Source organism: Opisthocomus hoazin, chromosome 26 (genome assembly GCF_030867145.1).
Source record: "Opisthocomus hoazin isolate bOpiHoa1 chromosome 26, bOpiHoa1.hap1, whole genome shotgun sequence".
NCBI classification, from domain to species: Eukaryota; Metazoa; Chordata; class Aves; order Opisthocomiformes; family Opisthocomidae; genus Opisthocomus; species Opisthocomus hoazin.
In genome coordinates this window covers 1,816,899-1,841,754 of record NC_134439.1, presented here as the reverse complement: position 1 = coordinate 1,841,754, position 24,856 = coordinate 1,816,899, and the positions used below count along the sequence as shown (strand labels likewise).

Here is a 24,856-nt window from a genome sequence, read left to right as displayed (position 1 = left end):
CTGCGGACTTGTCTGTCGCTGACACACGATCTCTCAAAGCCTCAGGGTTGCGTGTTTGTGCCAGGGAAAGTCCTAAGAAACCACAAGAAGAAGAAGCCAGCGAGAGGGGGGGAATGGAGGGATACGGGTTCCGCTTGGAGCAAAAATAATTCGAGACAGCTTTTTCTACTGAACACATTGCTTGTAAATACACGGGACTGACTGACACCTAAATCAGAGGCGGCTGGTACAAAATGAAGGCGATGATGGAAGGGTGATGCTTGAGGCCAGTGTGCCACACGACCGATACTTAAAGCCAACAAAACAGAGCTCAGTTCTCTAACTCTTGGTATCATAAAGAATCACTTTCTGCTGTAAGCTGAACTGAAATGACTTCAGCAGGACTACTGCTGTCATGTGTACCAGCCCGAGACACGAGCGTAACATCCGCCTGGCTGGCACATCGCATTCACACACGCCTCCTGTCCTGTGTGACAGTCTTTAAACCACGCTCTTAGGCACATTGGACGAAAACTTCATCCAACTCTTTTCATGCTGCCTGAGGGCTGCACTTAACAGGTTCTAAAATAACCATTGCTTAATCCGCAGAGGGATGAGTAGCAATAACTTTTATCGTTATGGCATCTCGTAGATCACTGCTGAAATCCTTCTTGGAACAGGAGCTAGTTATCGTATGTCAACAGCGTCTGCAGGCAAGCTGCCATTCAGGATTAGTGACACAGCTCGTGACGGGCAGCCAGGTGCCAGCTCTCACCTCCCGGAGAGTGACGGAGGAACCACAAGATGCTGCGCTAGTCGCACACCCACGAACGTGTCTGGTGGGCCAGACAGGAGACGAAATCATTTCGGGCACAAAAGCCTGATGGAAGCATCTAGCTCCAACTTCATGCTTGCCAGCCAGAGGAAGTTGGGCACTCTGTCCAAGACCACGGCCTCATGTTCATCTCCCACCTCAAGAACACAGCTTTGGGCCTCAGACAAAAGGAAAAGGTAATAGTTTGCAGTAAATCAATCACCTTCCTTTTGCTCAGAATGATGTCTAAGGGGCTTCTGTGGCTGAAGGGAAGCACGTTTGTCTCTGGGATTACTCCTGGTGATTCATCCTCCTTCAGCCTCCCCAAGGCACTGCAGTCCCGTCGGACAATCACAACCACACGCTCCCCGGCCTGAGCAGCCTCTTGGAAAGAGCCGATGATGTCATGCTGGGCAAGACAGGACAAGCAAGCGAGAGGGAAGGCGATCGAAGAAGTGGGGAACCTGCCAGGTCTTTCCAGAGAAGGGAGCGTGAGGAGCTGTCATCATTCTGTACCATTGCTTTGCAATTACCGAACAGGGTAGGAAATGCACCACAGACCAGAGTGCAGAGTTCATCAACTGCGCCGCGCTTTTCTCTCTGCTGGAGTAACAGACCCTCCTTCCCAGCCAAGTGGGCTAGAGCCATCTCAAAAATAAAAACTAGATCAAGCAAAAATGTACTTTAGCATCAAGCTGCCTTAGACTTTACGGCAATGGGCAAGGGCACAGGCTGCAAACCCTGATTAAACTGCAAGTGTGCTATTTTTTGGCCATCAGAAGACTGTTTTTCTATTTCAGCTGTAAACGGCAGCTTTTTAACTCTTGAGCCATCTGCAGGATGCCCCAAGTGTATGAATCCAGAGAGGCTTTCTGAAAGCCACAAACATGGTTTAAATACAAGTAGGAGACGACAAGAACACGTGGGTCCAAGAGTCTCTGGCTCTGCTGGCAGCACAGTACGGTACGGCCCCTTCTGCAGCCAAGGGACACAGGGAGAGGTTTATCAGGCAGCACATTCAGCTGTCTCTGATCTCTGTGTCCCCCCCCCCCATACCCATTTACATCTGTCTGCAGGAACAGCCTGAAACGATCACCTGAACAGCTGGGAACGCTGACGGAAAGCCCAGGTTTGTAACCAGTTGATTCGGTTCCTCGGGGAGGATCTTATCAGGAGCTTTCCTTATTCACCAACATCTATTTGCATCGATGGAAAAGGCTGAAATTCTGCATACAGCCCCGCATAACCCTGTCACCACAAAGCAGTCCAAGCTCAGCACAGGCAGGCACAGCGTTACATTGCAGCGCTCCGAAGAAGGAGAACACCACACGACTACAGGCAATCCACTTTTTGTTACCACTCTTTGCTACACACAGCTTGTATCTGTGAAACACGGACAAATCGTCACATCCAAGAGATGAACAAACGCCAGTTTTGGAGAGCATTTTTCAAATTTTCTGCAAGATGCAAGCACAACAAGAAAAGCCTTGTTAGGATTCAGCAAGGAGTTACAGCAGCAAGTCCTCAGCGCATAATGGTGAAACTTTAATGGACAACAAAACAAAAAAGCAAAACCAAGAACTTCCTGAAAGGTGTTTCATCAGCCGAGACACAGAGAGAAATATGTAGGATGTGTCGGTGTCAAGCTTAATATATAATAGCGAGAATACTTACAATGAATAATACTTAAAATGAGTATCATGTTTCTGATCTTTTGAGCCCCACGCTCAGGTCAGACGGTTGTTTTTACAATGCCCTTGAGAAGGAGGATTACTGTTATTATTGTTTCCATCCTACAAAGCATGAAATTGAGACTCAGAAAAGCTGAACGCTTTGCCTGGAGTGGTTTGCAGAGCTGGGGTGGGAACTCTGGGGCGTCTGGTGTCAGCAGCGAGATGGAGATCGGTTTCGGTCCAGCCAATAACACGCAGAAAAGCAGTGGAATGACAATTGCACCAGCAGCTAGATAAGAAAATACTTTGCTGACAGCAAACAGAAGAATTTGCCATCGGTTAAGCACTGAAACCTAACCCACGGTGAGCAGACAGGAGCTCGGGCTGCTGTCCGAGCCCTGCGCAGGCTGGGCCGGGGACGCACGCACGCCCAGCCCGCCGTGCCCGGCTCTCAGCCGCTCTGCCCGGGCGCTCCGCGGCTGCTGTGCCCAGCCGCAGCCCGGGCTGGCAAACGCAGGGTGCTGGGCAGCAGCCGGGCTCCGGCTGGGCTCGGGGCTCGGTGCGGAGTCACCCAGTCTCCAGGGAAGTTCCCTTGGACGTGAATCCAGCTGGTGACTCAGGGAATGTTTGCAACAACGCAAAACGCTGGATCTCCTTCTTGGGGGCGCATCACGCCTTCTGTACCTCACCCGCATTAGCTTAACAAACAGTCTGAAGCCTCAGAATATCCTGAGACTACCAAAGCACTTCCCTCCGGGAAAATCTCATCTCTCATTTTCCTCACTTGGAATCTGCTCATTTTGTGCCGCAGAACAACCCTTGGGACTCACGCCACAGTGCCCATCCTCTACCACCGACCTGCTCTCCCCTCCACAGCACAGCGCGAGGCGCAAATGTAAAGCTGAAGTAGAATTCCTTTCTTTCTCTTTTTTTGCAAAGCTTATTAAATGGGAACAGCACCTTTGCCTACGGGAGGCTTTTCTGCTCATTTGTTACTCGAAGTACTAATTTTCCCTCGCCAGGCCTGCCCTGCTGTTCCTGCACTGCCTGCCGGGAATCCTCGTGAGCCACCATCGCTCTCCTCCTCTCAGCCGCGGGGCCAGGCTGCCTGCGCGGGGCTGCGGGTCGGCCGGGGACGCCCGCCAGCGGCACTGCCTGCGGCTGCCTGCCAGGCTGCGGCGAGCAAACTTCCGTCTGCAGACTCCAGTCTGGAAGTCATGAAAGTTAATTCTGGAAAGAGCCTTCCATTATGCATGTAGATACCGTCATTAACAGATCTCCTCATAAAAACCCGAAAATCTCTTTTAATAAAATGAGGACTGTAACTGCTGGCAGGTCTTGAGGTATGCTCTGGTGTAAAAGCAAGAGATGGTTTTAATAAAAATTTCAAATTTTGGAAAGGAAAAAAGCTATTGTGAAGAACACACAAATCCAGTAAAATGAAGAGCCAAATGATTATTCTCCTTTACAAAAGCTGTAGAAACTCTGATCACCTTCGGCTACAGGGACCTACGGCAAGGTCTGAGGTTCAGAAAGTAAGGAAGAAACACAGGCATCTTTGCTTCATTTTCAATAACTAAAAAAACCCTCCACCCATTAATGTTTTAATTTCTCTCACTGAAAAATGAAGAACTATATATTTCTCAATTAACTGAAATGAAATGTTAGCTCAGCACTAATTTTACGGTTCTTCTACAGAGAAAAGACAGATTCTGGCCAGTCCTGCTCCTGGTCCACCCCCGCCCCCGCCGCGAGAGCCGCTGCAGGGCTGCGGCCGGGCTCCATGCAGCGCGGCCGGATCCTGCCCGTGCCACAGCCGCTGCTCAGCACCTCGCCGCCGCCGAGGCGTGCCATGGCACCGTGGCACAGGCTTCACTTCCTAATTACGGAGGTGACAAAGGATGGGCACACAGAGTCCACACCACATTTGAGGTGTTCTGGATTTGCAGTGCCAAGACAAAATCACGACTAATGAACCTACCCGAGTGGCACAGCAATATTTCTGAAACAGGCTGCACCCGACGCCTGCTTTATGTGATGTGTCCAGGTGACCTGGATGCCAAAACCAACGCTGAACAACACATGGGAGAAAGCCAGCCAATATTAGCATGGCTGTATTAATATTATTAATAAAATGAAAGATTCAGATGACAAAACATTTTAGCTATTTCGCTGCTTCTTCAATTCGACATTCCAAGACTAAAAAATGGGCTTAATATCTTCTTTTTTAATTATCTTTTCTAGTGTCTTCTCTAAACTTAACACATTTCCCCTAGATTATATCTGGAGAATTTCCATGGTGCTGGCTGGAACCGGGTCAGCCCCACACAGGCTGCGGCTGCTTCTGAAATTCCCCATGTTACTGTTTTAGAAATCCTATGAGACATCACACGTGGCTGCGCGCTCTCAGCAGTGCATGTTCATAGTTAACGGCAACGTTTGGTACTCGGGAAATGTCCTTTTCTCTTTTATTTTGGATAAATATTTGAACATGATGTCTACCCCCGAAAGCAGCAAAACAAATACCCCAGGATGTCCCCTCTGAAGGGATGTTGGGATGCATGCCGGAGAAGGAGAAGTAACAAAGAATCACGGGTCTGCTCGCGGGCAGTATTTCTGCGTGCGCCCGAGAGCCGCGCATCTCGAGGTCTCAGGCCCCAGCCCCGGCCGAGCCCCTCAGCTGCCGGCGGGGACGGAGCCCGGCCGGGCTGCGCTGCGGGAGCCGGCACGGGCGCAGGGCAGCGGAGCGGGGGGCACCCGCAGCGGGGCCGACAGGCTCCGTCAGATAGCACGGCTTCCCGCAGCTTTCACTTTCCAGGCAGACTCGCCCACGTCAGGGCAGGATAATTGCTGTGCTGCTTCCTTCCCCGGGCGCTCCTGGGTATCATTGTTTTTCGTGTCGCTGCTGCTTCGCTGTCATCACAAGTCAGACCTGATGATTCAGGAAGTAGCATTTTGGATGTAGTTTTGAAACACGCTTCTGTTAACCAAAGCATCTTTCTGTTGTGGGATTTCTGGAGACAAACGCCTTTGGGGAAATATTTCCGGGTGAAAAAAAAAATTAGCACTAGCCAGGTCACAAGGAGGAAGAATAAACAGCCCTTCTCTGGTGGCAACATCCACGAGGAACGGTATAAATAGAGGACTCCGGGGACAGAGGGCTCACAACCGGATACCGCAGCGACCCGTGCAGCTTGTCTTGGGCTCCGGGCTGGATCCTCGCGCTCTCACCATGAGCTGCGCCGTCAGGCAGGTCGTTGCTGCCTGTTCCCAAGGCAGGAGCAGCGCGGGCAGCTCGGCAGCTGGCAGCGGAATAAAGGTCTCCTCTGCCTCCTCGGGAAGACACGCTGCCTACGACTTCGGTGGCGCGGTCGGCAGTTTTTCTGGTGGCAGTTTAGGCGAGGGATTCCTTGGGAAGCAGCTGAGCGCTGGCAGTGCTACCGGTGGGAGCTTTGGAGCTGCCCAGAGGGCTTGTTCTACCCTTGGATTCAGTGGCGGAGGCATCTGCACTCGAGGCGTTGGTGGCATTTTCACCAGGGCTGGTGCTGGTTGCGGTGATGGGATCCTGTTTGCCAACAACGAAAAGGCGATGATGCAGAACCTCAACGACCGCTTGGCCTCCTACCTGGACAAGGTGCGGCTCCTGGAGGGAGACAACGCCGACCTGGAGTGCAAGATCAGGGAGTGGTATGCCAAGGTAGGGCCCAGCTGCGAACCACGGGACTACAGCTGTTATCATAAGGAAATTGAAGACCTTCAAAACCAGGTAAGTAATTTTCAAGAAAATCCTAACATTTCTTTGGGCTTTGCTTTCACACGTGGCTAGACCAGTGTCCAACGGCAGAGGCAACAGCTATGCCTCTGGAGGTGCAGAGGAAGCAATAGTTTATCTGAAACAGACGGTCTGAGGGAGGAGGACACTGCATTTACCGAGAACTGACGTTTCAGCACAGCCTGCTCCAAGCTGGCACGCGGGTTTCCCGGCTGCAATGCCATCTCTCACTGATTAATAACCCCATCTACGGAATCACTATAGAAAATGTGGGTTGCATGACCCCAGGTGGGTGTTTCCTCCAGGGCCTTCTGTAGCCAGAGGAAGCCACAGCCCGAATCTCTGTCCCGCATTTTCTTTTCCAGATCCTGTGTGCAGCCATGGAGACTAACAAGATCCTTCTGAATATTGATAACAACAGGATGACTGCTGATGACTTCAGAGTGAAGTGAGTACGGTCCTGTGCCGGAGCGAGGGGTTGGCGCTGCCCGTGGCAGGGGAGGTGAGCGGTGGGGGTGGGGAAATCCCAGCCCTCTGCTTGGCGTGCTGCCGTACGAAGGCGCAGATCTCTCTGAACGGCCGGGACGCCATTGACGACATTCACAGCATTGCGTGCCTGAAGCAAAAGAAGGACTTGGTCCTAAACCGTTTCCCCACAAACTCAACTCAAGGGCTCGCCACGGTTTACTGACGTGCTGACTTTTCTTTGTTGCCTGTGGCTTCAGGTACGAGACCGAATGTGGTCTCCGGCAAAACGTGGATGCAGACATCTGCAACTTGCGCCCGGTCCTGGATCAGCTGGCCAGCTGCAAGACCGACCTGCAGCTACAGTGCGAGGCTTTGACCGAAGAGATGTGCTGTCTCAAGACCAACCACGAGGAGGTTAGATTGCCCCTTGCTCTTAGAGAATTAAGAAGAAAGAAGAAGGAAAGTCCCCCCCAGTGTCAATATTAGTGACACGGTGCACGCCCTCTCTGCAGGAAATGAGCTGTCTGAGGAAACAGGCGACCGGAGACGTGAGCGTGGAGGTCAATGCCTGCCCTGGCCCAGACCTGAGGAAGATCCTGGAGGACCTGAGGTGCCAGTACGAAACGCTGATGGAGCGCAACCGCAAAGAGACTGAGCAGTGGTATGCCTGCAAGGTACTACCTGTGTGCAGAGCTGCACCCTGCTCTGCCTGTTGGGGGAAAAGGGAAAGACGAGAGATTAAGAGCACTGGAGATGTCGTAATATCAGCAATGCTGTCATGGATGCGCTCAGCATCTGACTGTACTGCCCACCTTCAGTGCTCTTCTGTTCATGGCAGAGGAGCCGCCGCATGCTGTTACAGGGTCACAACGGAAGAAATGGGGGGGCTTCAGGCGTGGGAATACTCCAGTTCGCTGCAGGGTGTGCACAAGCAGGGTGGGGAAGCCCCTGCCGCAGCGAGGTGCTGTGGGGAGGTGAGGAAAGGACGGCTCTTTTCTAACTTTGCAGGTGGAGGAGGTGAATCTGGAGGTCATCACAAGCAGCCAGGAGATCGAGTCAAGCAACAAACAGGTCACTGAGCTGAGACGGCAGCTGCAGGCCTTGGAAATCAATGTCCAAGCCCAGCTCACCATGGTAGGTGATGCCACCAGGATTCACATCTCCGGCTCCCCAGCTCGCTTTAGACAGCCGCCCGGCCAGAGGCGTGCCTGTAACCAGACGGGCTAAGCTTGCGGCGTACCCAGGTACCTTTGTGTTGTTTCCATTCTCAGAAAGAAAACCTGGAATCTTCTCTGGCGGAAACCGAATGTCGCTACAACAAATACCTGGCTGAGCTACAGAACCAGATCTCCTGCGTGGAGCAGCGGCTGGCTGAAATACGAGCAGAAATGGAGTGCCAGAACCAGGAGTACAAGACCCTCCTGGACGTCAAATGCCGCCTGGAGCAGGAGATTCAGACCTACCACTGCCTGCTGGAGGGGGGACAGCACGACATCATGTACGCAGACTACACAGTAAAATCTCTCTGCTTTGACTTACAGGGATACGAAAACTCGTGATAGCAGCAGTAAAAGCAATATTGTGGTGAGGAACCAGTACTGACCTGTTAGCAGACAGGGCCTGTTAGCAAACCCCGAGGCACCTGAGGATCTGGCTCTGCTGAACGCGCAGGGTGGAAGCCAGAGAGGCCCCAGAGCTGCCCCACCGCCCGGGGGGGGAGCAGCACTGCAGCTCCCGCGAGGGCGGATTTCACTGCGGGCTGTTCACCAACACCGCCATTTAACTGAGTTTTATTGGCTTTGCCACAGCTAGACAGGCTTAGGGACTGGCAGTTAACTTAACTGAAACAATAAATTATCTAAACATTTTCAGTTTCACACAACAATTTTAATTAAAGTTTTGGGAGATTTAATTTGTATGCAAAGCAGCTGGCTCTTCCCGGCCGCCCATTGACTGGGATTTTGAAACAGCGAGGCACGCTGTTCATCTCCTAAATGGCTGCATACACACACAACCGGCCTGAGCACCCCCCTGCTCCATCAGTCTGGAAAAAGGGGTATTTTAATGGTGGTGCCCTGAGGTGGGTTCTCCTGGGCTCTCCAGTGCTAAACTAGTTACACGAAAAAACAGGTTTTGTTCCAAAATGCCAGTTGCAATGGATGAAATGACGCTGCGGGACCTTGTCTCAGAGCCTCGGGTAATCCCGAGCGCGTCAGGATGGAAAGGCAGTAGCTGTCAACAGCCAGGCAGGAGGGAGGATGTGCTAATTGTGGCTCTTGATGACCCCCGGGGTTCGCAGGGGAAGTGGCCGGCAGTGGCTGCAGAGTCACCGCCAGCGCCCCAGCCCCGGGGCAGAGCTCCAGGGCTGGATGTCGCGGTCGGGTGACCAGAGCTGTCTCCTCTCCACAGAGGGCCCATGGGAAGAGGGGTCCCTGCGGCATCAGCCGGAAGAAGCAGTGGGCTTAAAGGCAGCCTGTGTCAGCCGTGCCTGCCCTAAGCTGGAGGCTGGAAAGGTGAGGCGTCCCCCAGAAGCCTGCGCTGTGACCACCGGTTGCTGCTTTGCTCCTGCTCTGCTCCTGGGGAAGAGGAGGACGAGAGGTCTCCAGGCTTCTCTGGGTGGTGAAGAGGGGCTGGAGGAGGTTTCTTTTTCCTGGAGAGCGGCCGTGCGGGGAGTCGGGCGCGCAGCAGCGCGGCTGGGACTGCTGGTGGCAGAGCACGGGGATTAACTGGGCTATGGTAGCAAGCGGTGGCAAGGGCTGCAGCTTTGGGGCATTTGTAAACCTATGCATAGAAAATGTGTTCGACATTGGGGGGTTACTAGAAGCGAATTTGTTTAAATGAGACTTTCAGCACAACACTAAAATGAGGAACTGGCAGGAGGAATCAGTCAGTCACGAGTCTTTCAACGAGTATATAAAGTTAAGCAAGGTAGGGAGAGGAGGAAAAAGAAAGGTCAGTACAAGAGCAAGGGGGGTGCAAGAGAAAGGCACAGTGTGCAGACGAACCCTCTGACAAAGTAACGCTTCCCGCTGTCCCTCGGCAGGTCCCTGCAGACGAGAGTGCTTCCCTGCCAGCCCCACTGCCCAGCCCCCTGAGGAGGTCTCTCGAAGAACAAACCATGTGGAAAAAGCAAAGCAGAAATCACCTGCCAGTTCTCAGTTCAGCTTACGGCACCAGCCGGAAGGGACTTTGCAGAACGGCTGCCTTCCTGCCGCCCACGCCGCCTGCTGCTTTCATCCCTGACGCTGCTTTCATCCCAGCACTGGTCTTGGGCTCAGCTGTTTTGCGGTCAGTTGTCTAACAACTATCAAAGCTTGTCTCTAATAAAACTTCACTACTACTGACACAGCCTTGAACCTGAGAAATAATTTCTACACGTAAATTAATATACAAGTATTTTAAAAACTGCTACTCAGATAGTTCTATTTACCATACACCTTTGGTTAGAAATCTACCTTTCACCTATTTCCACAAAGCAATCAGTACAAGGAGAAAATAAAGATGCGCAGTGTTCGCGTCTGCCACAGGGCTCCTGCTGACTTCCGTGGCTGCGGGACGGAGGTGGCGGGGCCGCTGCCGGAGGATGGAGCCGACGCTGCGCAAAGGGACGGCGGCTGCCGGAGGAGGAGGCGGAAGCTAAGACACGAAGTAGGAGGTGATGAGGAGAGCAACGTTCAGGGAGGCTGGAGAGAGTGCAGGAAAGGGGTTTCAAGGCAGTCTGGCTGGTGATCTTACTGTGGAAGGAGACTTCTGAGCGAAAATCGAATTTTCATTAAAGTAGGTGTGTGCTAATATAATATAATATGATATAATATAATGTAATACGCAGCACCTTTGAGTTATTATGAATGTGCAGTAACAGGATAAAATCAAGAACAACAAGTTTTCCCAAATAATACTGAAGTAGTAATTTTGAAGGCTCTGCTGGACTTGCCACACCCTTCTGGTGGAGGAAAACTATTCCCAGAGAAAATGCTAAATAAAGAACCTCTAAATGGATTTAAATAAAAAGGCAAACAGGAAGAACCAGCTGGCAACATGTGGGAAGATAAAAGGGTGAGACAAATTAATATGTGGGAGAGAATTTTTTAATACTAAGATACAATAAACAGCCAGGAAAAAAAAAAAGATGCCGGTATTTTATTACCACAGAGAAAGGAATTACAAACGCTTTCAGGAGCACAACTACAGCCAAGACTCAAGATCCAGCCTGCCCCTTCCCACCGGCAGCAGCATCCAGCAAGCGCGTCGGACGGGCTGCAGCGGTGCTCACAGTCTTTGCTCCTCACTATGTGGCTCCATTCGCCTTCTTCTGTAACGAACTGCTGGATGGGCTCTGGCACTAACCTGACACAGAGGTCTAACGCAAGGGCTGCTGACAAGCAGACTTCGGGGGATCTGATGGGTCTGGCTTGGTGTCCGTTCCGAAGGAAACAGCTCAGACGTTTCTGCACTGACAACCTGGGACAAGCCAAAGCTTGACCCCACAGAGCTACTGTCCCGGCAAAAATCACAGCAAAACCGGGACCTCTGTTTCTTGCTCTGCAGAAAGCCTCGCCTGCTCCTGTGCCTTGTGCTCTGAGCTTCCAGCCCCGAGCGTGCAGGAGGCCATGGCCCAGCGACCCCCGGGCCGGCTCCAGCTGTGCCTTGGGCCATGGCCTCTCCCGCCTCTGTCCCAGCAGCAGCCTCTTGGCAGCCCTTGGGGTTAATTGCTCTAACGAGCCACTGGACAAGGCTCTGCATTCAATACTTTCTCTGTTAAGTTCTGCATCTCCCATTCCTGCAACACTAATTGTACCGCGCCTTTCCGTGTTATTTAACCTGCACAGCACCTCTAAGGTCACCGCACCAAACGCTGCGCAGAAACCAGGAGAGAACCCGGACAGTGACGGGAAACGGTGACTGCGGGAACAGCACAGGACGAGGCGGGGAAGAGAAGGCAAACGAAATGCAGAGGACGCAGTGCGTGGGCCGACAGGACGAGAAGTGGGCCGGGACGCTGACGGCGGGTGAATCTCTGCCGTGCTCCCCACGCACACACAGGCAGCGCAGCCTGCGAGAGCTCGTGCTCTTGTGTTCTAATGTGCAAGCCTTGGGAAGCAAGAATGGACGAGTATCCCAAAGACAGACAGAGACTGGGGCTGAAGGTGCAAGACTGGGAGCGGAATCTGGGGGCAGGAGAGCAAGGCTGGGTGCCCCAGCGCGAGGAGGGGGAGTCCGGCAGCACTCAGGCCGGCAGGCAGAAGCCATCAGCGTCACCACCAGTGGCTGCAGATGAAACGTACTGGGATTGCTCCAGCAGATACGGTCTCTGCCTCACATGTGAATTACAACACCATCAGAAAAAATCCCTGAGGACTGAACACGCTGGAGGTTTAAGACGTCAGTGAAGAAACAGAAAGAAAACACGGAGTTTTGCAAATTGCCAATGCTGGAGACCAGCCACGAGTGAAGGACTGCGCTGCCCGAGCAATCATACCTGCTTACAGGCACCACGCTGTGCCCACAGTAGGCCGTATTCTGGTGTGAGGTATAAACTATAACTTCTCTATAAAAGTCTATTTTAAAATACACAGACAGACACAGCGTCACTCACACCCATAGGAGCTACTTGTGGGGGCTGTATTTTTGTTGACTCGCTTGTGTAACATTTATAAAGAATTATATAGCTGAGTAAAGGATACTATAATCAAGCAGGATATTTCTCAGCTCAGTCCTCTGAATAATATCACTTAAACTGCCAGTATGAACCACATATTGAAAGTGAGACTGTTTAGCAGAAGTATGAGATAAAGATAAAAAGCCGACACTGGGGAGGCTCTGGCTGGCCTCCACCTTTGGCTGCCTCTCTCTTGCACCACTGTCGGTGTCTGAGCGCAGCAGGCACTTGAATACTCGGGTTCTGCTTTGACCCACGCGACTCTGCCGGAGGCACCGCAGGCTAAAGCCTGGTGTCTTCTCCCGACCTGCGCCACGCTCCGCTGTCCGTGCGGGAGTGAAATTGCCGTAGTTCCGTTCACCCATCAGCATTCCCACCGCTCCTAATGCAAACACTCCTGTACTCTTCTTTGATAAGCAGATGATAATCAGCAGTGCTTCCGGAGATGCAAATGCTGGGAAGCCTGGCTGCACTGTCATCGTCTGGAAGGAAATCACAACCCTTCACAAAAGTAATCGGGGAAGATTGTGAGCTTCGGTGCCACAAAATCTGCTTCTGCCCACCTCCACGCTCTGCTGGACTTCTGCTTCATCACTAGCAAATGTTCAGAGGTAGTCTGAAGATGCAAACAGTCAGCAAGAAAGAAACTGAAACCGAGTAATCACCTTGGTCTCCGAGGAGTATTTAAGACCTAGGATCACGCTGTTACCAAACTCACTGTGATAATTATTTCACTTGCCTTGCAGGAGTTTTGCTAAACATGGTGGTATAAACCAACGAGTCATTAGCCAGAAAAAAGCCATGGTCTGCATTTGAGGTATGGAGCTGGCTCAGTATCACATCAAAGAAGTGTTTAATAAGTGATGCCTAATGGCTATTATGCAAATTATTAATGGTAATTACAAGTGACAAGATAAAATCATATTCCAGTGTGGTTGTGCAAACATCACCGAAGCAATGCTTATGAAAGCAGAGTTCTGTCAGATTAGGCACACCCTTCTTGTAGTTGACACAAGAAAACATTATCAACTTTGATAAGTGAAGCGAGCGGAGCGTGGAGGAGACAGGCTGACGCTGCGCAGACGCCTGTGCGCTGGGCAGGCGCAGCTCCCACGGGGCCAGACTCCACTGCCCACAGCACCCCCTGGAAACGAGCACCCTCCTGCCTCCTCCTGAGCTGCCGGCACCGCCCGCCCGTACTGACACCGACTGCCTCTTGGGCGCTGCCAGGTCTCTCTTCTTTCCCATGATGGCCCCAAGACTTCACAGCGTTTGCACTGACCCTGCGCAGACCACTGCAAGCCGTGCCAGCTAACGGCCTGTCGCTGCGTCCTTCACTTCCACCTGTATGAAACCCTTTGTTTCCTCCTGCCTTACATTGAGGTTGTAAATAATTTTGGGACACTCGTATGTCTTAGACTTGCACAGTCCTTTCCTACGCAGTGTTCTGCTCCAAGGCTCCAGGAATACAAATAAGAACCAAAGTGGAGGTAAAGGATTCGGTTTAGTGGGGGAAATCACCAGCGCTGACGGATCTTTCAGAACAAGGCGGTGGCTCACAGCCAGAGCAAGCAGGGAGCCACAGAGCCAGCAGACCCCGGCACACACCCCCGCCGGATCCGCGGTGAGGTCTCGGTGGGAGCCCCGCAGCCTTGACACGGCCGTGGCAACACCGCTCTGCCTGGAGCGAAACCGCCACGCGGCCGCGCGCGCTGCCGCCTGCCAGCAAACACGGCTGCAGCCACCCAGCGCGCCGGCGAGGCCAAAATCGAATGGGTTGTAAAATACAGCCTGGTTAGTCAGGGCCTGGCTGCTGGGTGCATTTGCTGTGTCAGTCCCGTGTTCCATGGCCCAGTCAAACTGGCAGGAGCCCAGTAAAGCTCCAAAGAATGTAATTAAATCCCAAATACAAGTACTTTGGAAAAGCTGTGTGGTTGGTGAGATGCGACTCGGTAGCCTGTGGACCTTTCCACCAGGCCATGTGTAAAAGGCTGATCAATGGCGCAAACCAGTGAGTTTCGTGGAGCAAGGCCTGTTCCTTCTGCCTATTAAGCACCTGCTGAAAGAAGTAGGCGTAGGTACTCCCCCCCCCCCCCCCCAAGAAATGTCCAGTGTTTGCAAGGTCTCCTCCTAAACCCAAGACTCTGAAAGGGAAAGAACGGCCCCCTCAACCCAGAGCACCGCTCCCTCCTGATGGCTACCAGGCAACTTCTGAAAGCCTGCACAGCAGAAGCAAAGCTCCCAGCAATCCAGACTTTATATTAATTTCTGTTGGCTCTTACAGCCACACCCTGGCTTCAATTATATTCCTCGGAATGACTGATGAAAGCCAGATTTACTCCCTACCCTCCTTTTTGCTCAGGATTTTCGCTGCTGTGAGTCTAGGCTGTGTGGGGAGCGCGGGGAGGATGGACCTGTATTTCAGGCACTGCAGAGGAACCTGAGCTCTGACAGACTCCGGCTCTGTCCCTGAGCAAGTTATTTCACTGCACCCTACGAATAATGAATATTCGAGGATGCTGCCAGCCTTGGGTAGGCGTCTTTTTATCATTTTTGATCTAAGTAAAGAAATAAATTATCTCACTGGAGAGTGTAGAGTCCTAACTTCTGCTGGTGAGAAGATGAGCACATCTGTCTTTGCCTGGGGACGCTCTCCTATCTCGGTGACAGCAGCCACCGAACTCCCCGGCAGCAAACGAGAGGGGCTGAGCGTGCGAGCGTAGCTTTTCTCTGCGCTTCTGCCCGGAGGTGACGGCTGCTTTCAGGGCTCCCTGTCAGGTGTCACACTCATCGCCAAAGAGCATTTATCAATCACAGCTGCCCCTGTAAATATGGACACGCTTGAGTCAAAGGTTACTCGTGAGTAAGAGTTGCTTGGAAATTCCACCCTGTAGGGAACAGAAGCCTCCGTCCCCTGGAGAGCAGAATATCTTCCCATTCCAGCAGTCTGCTGGAGAAAGACACTCGTCCTGGCCAAGCCAGTTCTCCCGACGCTGCTCTGGCTATTGCCTGCCTGGCTTTGGAGATCGCGCTCCCGTGACTAGCCAGGCTGAGCCAACGCCTGCTGCTGCTCTGACAAACTCCGTGCAGAAATGCGGAAAGCTTTTCTCCTTCCCATTTTGTGCTCAGCACAATTCGTAATGGCAAAGACCTGCGGGATCACATCTCAGCCCACCCAGGGAACTGGATATGTCGCCCATGGGTACTCCCTTTTTCTGTCATCTCTTGCTTTATCTGCGGTCACCGCTAATTGCGGCAGCATGGACAGCAGTTCAGGTAACTGAAGGGTAACTTCAGAGAGGTACTTCGTACACTGCAGCTGTTTGCGTAACATCTGGACACAGAGCACTGCCAACACTCAGAGGCCTGATCTTCGCGGACTGTCAGCAAGCTGACTGCTTGTGTTTGCATGACCAGAGGAGTGTCAGCCACCAACGGGGAACCAAACCCACGGGGAATTTCCTCAGGGACTGAAGAAGCTCACAGCAAAGCCCACACTAGACCTGCTGCTGTCGTTGTGCCAGGTGGCAGACCTCTACACCACGATATCCCTGGTCTTTTCACTGCTATGGTCACTGCTGTTCACTCTTTTCAGAAGTGAGAATTTATATTAATTTCCCATTTTTGTTCCACGTACTCTACTATAGCATGTGATATAAAAATGTTTATTGGACTAAGAATAAAATAAATACAAATTAATAAAAGATAAAAGGCACTTTGATGTTATAAATACCAATGTTTCTTCTTTGTACATAATCTAGGGCAACTTTTTTTCTTGACTTGTTGTAAAGTTTGCATCATACAAAAAGCTGATGACTCATAAAACATTATTTTACTTTTTGGAATAAGCTGCTGACATGTAAAGTATCTTCCTTGTGAACTGGGATTTCTAGAGGGAAACTGCCTATGGGCTATTTATTCCTGGCATAAACAGCAAGACTAGCCAGCCTCGTGGGAAGCAGAAACACCCTGTAGGTGACACCCCCCTTGGAAGGTATAAATAGGGATCTGCGGCAGCAACCAGCCTGCAGTCTGATTCAGCATCAAGCGGTGCATCTTGCTTTGGGCTTTGGGTTGGATCTGCAGCTGTCCTCAAAATGAGCTGTAGTGTCAAGCAGACAACTGGCTCTCTCAGGGGCAGGACCAGCGGTGGCAGCTGTGTTATTGGTGGCGGTGGTGGTGGTGGAGGAGCACGGATCTCCTCAGTCTCTTCCGGAAGATACACGACTTGCGGGATAGGTGGTAGCCGAGGGTTTTCTGGTAGAAGCTACTGTGGTGGTGTGAATTACGGAGGAGGACTGAGCACTGGTAGTTTGGTTGGTGGAAACTACGCAGGTGGCTTAGGAGCCGCTGTCCTCGGAGGATGTCCAGGCATCGGATTCAGCGGTGGCAGTGCTCGATTTGGCGGTGGCATTGGAGGTGGCCTCGGTATTGGTGTTGGTGGAGGGGTAGTTGGAGGTGGCTTTGCTGGTGATGGCATTCTTCTTTCTGGTGACGAAAAGGTCACCATGCAGAACCTTAATGACCGCCTGGCGTCTTACCTGGACAAGGTGAGGTGCCTGGAACAAGAAAATGCTGACCTGGAGTGCAGGATCAGGGAGTGGTATGCCAAGCAGGGCCCTTTTTGTGAGCCACGGGACTACAGCTGCTATTATAAAGAAATAGAAGATCTTCAAAATCAGGTAACATCATTTCTCAGCTGCTTTCTCCCTTGTAAGCTTCTCCCACGGTGCTGGTTCACAACTTAATGCAGTTATCAAGAGTAATATTTCATTGTTGTAAAATGCTTTCTGTAAGCAGCCATTAAGACAACTGCCTGCAGAAAGCCCTAGAACTCAAAGGTAAAAACCTCGAGTGCTTGGACTGTTTCCATTGCTTTTATTCATCAGATATATTTGAAGGGGAAAATTTTCTCTTCATGGAATACATCTGGATTGGCTCAGTAGTCTTTCTGAATTAGGTTTGTGCCAAGGTGTTTAAATACATATATGCCAAGAAAGCAACTAGAAGAGAAATAATGGATTGCATTAATTTGCCTGAATTTCTATTATTCTGTCATGAGTCTTGCAGAATTCCAGTTAAATGTTTTTCCCTTTTTTTACAAGTTTACTCTTCTGTACAGAATTGGGAAATATAGGACATCTAATTAAAAATAAGAACAAAGAGAGCATTGCCATAACACATCTTGAGTATGCAATTTAAAATTAAAAACATTTGCAAAGTGTGTTTGGCAAAAATTCTGGGATGTCAACGCACAGAGAAGAACAAAGTGAAAAGAATCCAGGAAACAGAGAGAATGAGACAGGCTTATAACTGAGTCTTGAAACAAAGCTTTTAAATCTCTCATTCATGAAAGGAAGATTTAGATTTAAAAGGTTGGGTGGACCGTGGCAGGTGCTGGACAACACAAATTGCACCTCCCTGACTGTCTGCGTCGGAACCACCTATCTGAGTATTTGAGCGCTTCACTGAACACTCCCCCAGGGACTGCTGCCCCACACCTGCTGCCCAACGGTAAAAACAGAGAGAGAAAGAGGCCAGGCCTGGTGGCACCGCTCAGTGGGTACACTGCAGCCAGAGGATACAGGGAGGAGGCTTCAGGAGTGAATATTCTTTTTCCAGATTGTCTGTGCAACCATAGATAACAACAAGATCATCCTGAACATCGATAACAGCAGGATGACGGCCGACGACTTCCGAGTGAAGTGAGTACCCCCGGGCACGCAGCTGTCCCCTGCCTCGGTCACCGCGCTCCCGCTTGCAGAGCTGCTGAGACGGAGCTCTCGGACAGGTCTCCTGCGACCCTCGGATCAGCACAGGCTGGAGGCTACGTAGAAAAGCTCTTTCCTCCCTTGCCTCTAGAGCTGCCTTAATGAGCAGCAGTTCCAGGATGGGAAGTTCAGGATAACAAGATGGTTTTGAGTGGAGGTTAGAGTTCTTCAGAAAGCAGAAGGGACCTGCAGACAGGGAGCAGCGTGGGTTCGCCCGAGCTGCCATTCTGGCACGTGGCTTCTTTCAAAGGGGAAGCTTTTGCTTTTTCCTGTTGGAGCACAGAAATGTGGTGAGCGACACCTCCGCCCCGTGAAAAAGCTCCAGAGGAGGCAGGCTGAGAGCAGGCTGGACGGAGCAAGCCTCCGACTGTGTTTCTTAGCACCCTGTTCGGCTAGTTAGGAAAACGCTGTAAGAAAGGTGGTCAAATGAAAGAAAAAGAGCAAATGGTGGTGTCAGACACTGACTACTCTTTCTCGCTTCCTTTCTTGCTCCCAGGTACGAGACGGAGCTGGCCCTTCGCCAGAGCGTGGAGGCTGACATCAACGGCTTACGCCAAGTCCTGGATCAGCTCACTCTCTGCAGGTCTGACCTGGAGGCACAGCTGGAGTCGCTGCGGGAGGAGCTCTGCTGCCTGAAGAAGAACCATGAGGAGGTAGGGCCCTGCCCCGCTCGTGTCAGAGGCGTTAACTGATATTGGGTCCACGACCTTCCCATTCCTTGGCCCCCACCCCAGGGTGCTGGCTGCAGAGGGCGGGTGGTCGATGGAGATGATAGATGTGAGCTAGGAGCTGGGAAGGTCCAGCAGAGAGGGTCTCTGCCAGGGGCGCTGCTCTTCCCTACGAGGGAACTAAGCTCCCTCAGTTTTTTTCTTCATTTTAAAAAATGACACGATCTGGATGGTGTTTCCAGGAAATGAACTGTCTGAGGAAACAATCGACTGGAGACGTGAGTGTGGAGGTCAATGCCTGCCCTGGCCCAGACCTCAGAAAGATCCTGGAGGAGATGAGGTGCCAGTATGAAACACTGATCGAACGCAATCGCAAAGAAGTTGAGGATTGGTATGAATGCAAGGTGAGCAAATGTACGCAGCTCTGACCTTCGCTGGCTGACACCCAGGCAGTGGCTCCACAGGGGTTTATTGCACGTTAAAACTACACAACATACTGTAACAGGGCTCGGTGCTGGTTTGCATTGACCAGGTGACACGGGGGGTACTGCCACTCTGCATCCTTTCCATGGGGTGACGGGAATTGCTGCATGTTAGTGAGAGTTGAGGCAGGAACTCTTTACAAAGCAGTAAGTAGTGCGAAGAACTGGACAGCAGTACCGTTAGAAGAGCCAGAGGAACGATGAGCAGAGCTTACACTCCATTAGGATGAGAGAGTTCACCCAAAGCTTTCTTATTTCATGGGTTTTGCTGACTTTTCTGCTCTTTCCTTAACCTGACTTACATCACACATTCCCTGAACCCCTTTCTTCTGCCTTGGCGGTTTTCAGATTGAGGAGGTGAATCGGGAGGTTATTACAAGCGGGCAGGAGGTGGAGACGTGCAACAACCAAGTGACCGAACTGAGACGCCAGTTGCAAGCCCTGGAAATCGATCTCCAGGCGCAGCTCAGCCAGGTGGGTGGTGAGCTGGGGTAACGCTCAGCTGCCTCACAGTTAGGCTTTGATGTACGAACTCGTAGTTTAAACGCGGTGTTTCTCATGCCTGTGTTTGTATCGTGCCACACGTCACTCCTCAGAGGGACAACCTGGAATCCTCTCTGGCTGAGACAGAGTGTCGCTACAACAGCCACCTTGCTGAGCTGCAGAGCCAGATCACATGCGTGGAGCAGCAACTGGCAGACCTGCGTGCAGAAATGGAGTGCCAGAACCAGGAGTACAAGATCCTGCTGGACGTCAAATGCCGCCTGGAGCAGGAGATCCATACATACCGCTGTCTGCTGGAGGGCGGGCAGCAGGACCTTATGTGAGTAGGCTTGAGACGCACCAAGAGATACAAAACCCTGTCTCCTGGGTATTTTAACAGAGCAGCAAAGTGCGCAACAGGTGGAGGCAGGGCACAGCTCCTTCACCCCACTGACCTGCTCGGGCCGCCTGCTAACCAGTGGGGACAACCTGCTTCCCCACCCCGTGCCAGCCACTGCCACGGCAGGAAAGGTCACGGCCACATCCTGCCCGTTCTCTGCCAAAAAGGACAACAGATCGAGGGCGGCAGGGACAAGGAAAAGCTGTAGTTCTAGTTTATCTGTCGTTTCCTTCACTAAAATGTTATTGTCCTGTCCCCTTAGTCAGCAAGGAGGAATTGGTCAGTCTTCAGGTCTAGGAGGAGGAGTTGCAAGAACAAGTGGAATAGGAGGAGGAGGCATCATTAGAACAAGCCACACTTACACTTCGTCTTCCCAGATGCCATCCTGTGCAGCTGCGGAGATACAAGGTAAGCACTGCAACACGCTACAAGATTTCCACAGCCTTCTCTAGGCTCACGCAACAGGGACAGGCGGCAACAAAGCCCCTTCCCACACAGCTTACAGGTGGAATCTGAATGCTGCATCGTGACGCTGCCTGGAAATACACGGTGGGAGGCCACAGCGGAGTGGCTGCAACCAGTGCCTTCAGGAAGCCGTGACAGCAGCAGCTGTGGCTCTGCTGGGAAGCACGAGAACTGCAAACAGGGAGAAGGGGGAAGGGGGACAGAAAGCAGCAGGACAGAGTCATCAGGCAGGCAAGCCACAGAGAACACGCAGAAAGGACTGACACGAAATCGGACACAAAGGAAAGAGTAGGAAAAAGCAGAGTGCACAGAAATCAGGGGGAAAAAAAGGCAGGAATCATGGGAATTCTGGCAGAGAACTACTAGTGTTATTTCAGGGGAAACTTCCAGCCAAACTGAAAAATAAATAAATAAACATGGTGGCAGCTGGTCCAGGAGAACGTGTGTGAGCAGGGGCACGGGTCTGGCAAGGGGCCTGACGCTGTTCCCTCACCCAGATTGCTGCTGGTGCCATGTCTGCAGCTTCCACCACTTGGCGTTTTTATGTAAAAGGACAAACCATGCTCCAGCGAGCCACAGCTCCCATCTGCCTGATGGCAGGCACCAGTCAGACCTTCCCAGGAAGGGACAGTATTTATCTGAAACTCTAATCGAGTTGGCTTGTGGAATAATCCCGTTTATAGAATGACAGTGTGGGAAAGAAACTATTTTTGCTATAAACAAAGTAATGTTTCCTTTGATCTCTCCAGTGCCTTGCAGAAGGATTTGCGATTAAGCAGAGAAATGAGAATATCCAACAAGAGAACCCTGAAGCAGGGCCATGGATAAAGAGAGAGAACATTTACTGTGTGCCTCTGCAAAGGAGCCTGCTCTGTTGTGTTACTCCACAATGCTAAGCGATGTGTCAGAGGGATAAGCAGAGCGTTGGGCCACATTCTGCTTCATTTGCTATTTGCTTTTTCCAGTCTGTATTGCTGCGTGTGCCCAACCACCATGACTATTGCTGGAGTTAACCAGTACTATGATCACTAATGTACCTGCTGGTGAAAAAATTTCTCTAATAAAACTTTGCTTCTGCCTGATGCAATCAAGAAACCCGTGTCTGGCAACTGAGTTCCTTTAGAGAATCGGGTGCTGATCCACACACAACGGCCGCCTAAGCTGGTCGGGGTGATGGGCCCCTGGGAACAAAGCTGCTTTGCCAGCGGGAGCCAGGGAACGGCCTCGCTGGCCTTGCGGGTCGCGTCCACCTCCTCGCTGCCAAAGCCTGCGGCACACGTTGCGCGTTCCTGCGTGACCTCCTCCACCACCTACACAGACAGCCTCACCGGGCGGCCGCCCGAGTGCTTCCCACGGAGCATTGCGCTAAAACACAATTTTAGAAAAATTCTGAGAGTCGGTGGCGGAACAGCTGGAGACAGGGAGGCTGCCTTGGCCCCAGTCTAGCGCTGACACATCCGGGCCGTGCCTTCTCACGCTTCATCACCCAGCCTGGGGACTCTGATTAGGTTGAAGAGGAAATCTTGGTCTCCACAACTGATTCAACTCTGCTGATATGGCTTATATTCTGACCTATCCCTTCCATTTTATAAGAATCTTCCCATTCGAAAAAGGGCTGGAGGCAAAAGGTTTCTTTCCTATGTATTTTCACATAGTGACTGAGTCATTTACTGGTCATCCTTCTGTTTCAAAGGGTTTCAACCTGAACATCAGGAACTGTTGCAAGACCATCTTTACATTAAACATACCTTCCTTGGAGAACTGGAGAGGGCAGGATGGGAGCTGAAAAAGTGCAGCTCAACAGAGAATACAACGGAGAACAAAGCCAGCTAGGGCCTTTAGATACACAGACCCATCATGTCTCAAACCTCACACGCAAGGCAAGGACCGCTCCCTCCTCTGGGCCTCGCACAGCGGCCTTGCAGCTGACGCCGGGCCAGCGGGGACTGGCACGGTAGGGTGCACGCATCCTGACCCCGAGCGCGCAGAGAGGTGAGGGCAGCGCTTCGGTAACGCAGGGCCCTAGAGCACTTCTGGTGGGTGCAGTCATGGGAAGCAGCCATGGTGAGCTGGCAGAGTCATTCTGGGTTTGCAGAATTTTCAATTAAAAGCCATTATGAGCTGGAGGGTGTTTTGCGGATTAAATTGTCTTTCGGTCCAGAAAACTAAGCAGAGATCAGTTTTATGTGTCCGCTCCACCCTGCAGGTTCACAGCTAAAAGAGCAGCACTGGATGCGGCTGCTATTACTTCTGGTCCACTGTGATGTGGTTGTTCTGGAAAGCGTCATGTTCACTTATGAGATGACCTGGCAAAGCAAAACTCCTGGTTACTCCTTTGCCATCAAAAGCTGGAGGTTAAGGAGCAGTCAGCATAGGGGAGGAGGAGAAAGAGTATAAAGACAAAACCGTTTCAGGACCATCTATTCAGTACATCATGGCACACTTTTCTAGTGTCAGTTCTTTTACATTGACCCCGATTTCTCTGTTGCTACAGAATCAGACTTTACACAACCTGAAACCTTCCAGGAAAGCAGCATCTCCATGGGCCGTAGGTAGCAATGCCTGAAGAAGCTCAGTCATTAATGTATCAGGGAGCAGGTGGAAGGTGCCCTTCTCCTGCTGTAAAAGACCATGGAGAACAGATGTCTCACCGGTATTTCTTTTCTTTAATCTACCAGACACTAAGCCAAATAACATTCATGGGCTAGAGCACAATAAGGAAATGTAGCATTGGAACAGCTGCAATAATGACTCAGAAGAGTGGCCATAGGTAGAAGTTTTTAAACCAAGACTCTAAATCAAGTCTTCTTTAAACATCAGTTCCAGCCCTACAGAAAGTCCCAGACCTGATGCAGAAATCTCTCCGCAGACATGTAAGGCCAGTGCTTCACAAGACATCAAAAGAGATACTTATCACGGTTATAATGGCAAGTTTCCATCGGTTGGACTCCTCCCTGTCTATCTCCGTTGTTCTTGGAGCTGTGGCTGAAAAGAAGCTGGAATGCAAATCTTTCCCTTTTGCTTTCCCATTGTCTTCTTCTGCCTTGTTCAGTCCAAAGAAAGACAGTAAGATACCCCGCTGCTGCCCTTTCTGGCCTCAATCCTTCCCCATCTATGAGTCCTCACACTCTAATTTGTAAAAATATAAAAATACTGTACTGATGCTCTTCCAGATTTCAGTCTTCTGGGAACTCTAGGCTACCCACAATATACAAACGCTTGCCGCTTTCTTCTGGGAGCCCCGGCTGATTCCCCCCAGGTCTGGGCTAGTCTTCTCCTGCGAACTGCTACTGACATCTAGCTGCTTCGCCCGATTCCCTGCGTCCGCAGCAAAGGCCCTCCCAGCCTTCCCACCAGGTCCGGCAGGTGCAAAGCACGCACTTTGCCAAAGGAGCTGTCCTAGATTCCTGAGAGGTGAAAGAGACCTAATGACACGGCCAGCAGGACTCCAGTGATCCCGACTTTATGACTATGCCTCTGGAGAGCCCCCGGGGGTGTACGGAGTCAGCTCCTAGGACACTGTGAGGTTGTTTGTGGACCTGCAAGCTGGGATGCGTCTGGAAAGCATGAGAAGGTAGCTTGGGATAAACAGTTCCCCAGCAGAAAACACCCTGGAAACAACCCATATATTAAAGAGCTGCAAATTATGGAGCTGCAAACCTTGGCCTGGAAACCAAATTTCCATGAGATTTCCATATGTCTTTGTGCTAATGAGACAGACCCAGGAAGCTCATGAGTTCAAATAACTGAATGAAAATAGGAGGAAAAGTTTAATGTATTTTTTAAGGTCTTCAAAACAATTACTTGGTTTTATCTTAGCTTAACTAGTGCACCCATTTCCTGAAGACAAGAAGGAAAAACAGCAAGAAAGAGGGCAAGCATGTGCCAGGTGAGGATCCTGGGCGAAGGCGTCTGCTGAAGGCCCGCAGCAGAAAGAGGTGGGTCTGACGGACAAAGCTCCAGGTGCTCAGGGCACCAAGGCATCTCAGCAGAGCAGGAGCCATCCCCTCTGCTCTCCACAATAACTACCGCAATAGGCACGTAGACATCCTCCACTCCCACAAAGGAGTAAGTCATCCCGTGTTTCTGCGTGCATTATTCTGATGTGGTAAATGATAACTGTGGAGCAGAGGAAGGAATGTGTGCTCACTCCGAAAAGATGCTTGCTGCAGACAGCCATTGGGAAACTCCTGAAGAATCATACACAGGACAGGCAAAGCTT

General features: G+C 51.3%; 2 protein-coding genes across 2 annotated transcripts; both read left to right on the top strand.

The window, feature by feature from the left end:
- Window positions 1–5,584: 5,584 nt before the first annotated feature.
- On the top strand, window positions 5,585–10,040 carry LOC104336137 (keratin, type I cytoskeletal 19). Its single transcript, XM_009941949.2, has 8 exons — window positions 5,585–6,232; window positions 6,604–6,686; window positions 6,964–7,120; window positions 7,219–7,380; window positions 7,715–7,840; window positions 7,978–8,204; window positions 9,116–9,219; window positions 9,750–10,040. Exons 1-7 carry the CDS (start codon window positions 5,699–5,701, stop codon window positions 9,201–9,203), a joined length of 1,377 nt encoding a protein of 458 aa, XP_009940251.2. The 5' UTR covers window positions 5,585–5,698; the 3' UTR covers window positions 9,204–9,219; window positions 9,750–10,040.
- Window positions 10,041–16,462: 6,422 nt separating this feature from the next.
- Window positions 16,463–21,409, top strand: LOC104336132 (keratin, type I cytoskeletal 19). Its single transcript, XM_009941944.2, has 8 exons — window positions 16,463–17,047; window positions 17,988–18,070; window positions 18,633–18,789; window positions 19,047–19,208; window positions 19,635–19,760; window positions 19,883–20,109; window positions 20,432–20,577; window positions 21,384–21,409. The coding sequence occupies exons 1-8, from the start codon at window positions 16,463–16,465 to the stop codon at window positions 21,407–21,409; spliced, it is 1,512 nt and encodes a 503-aa protein (XP_009940246.1).
- The last annotated feature ends 3,447 nt before the right edge of the window (window positions 21,410–24,856 follow it).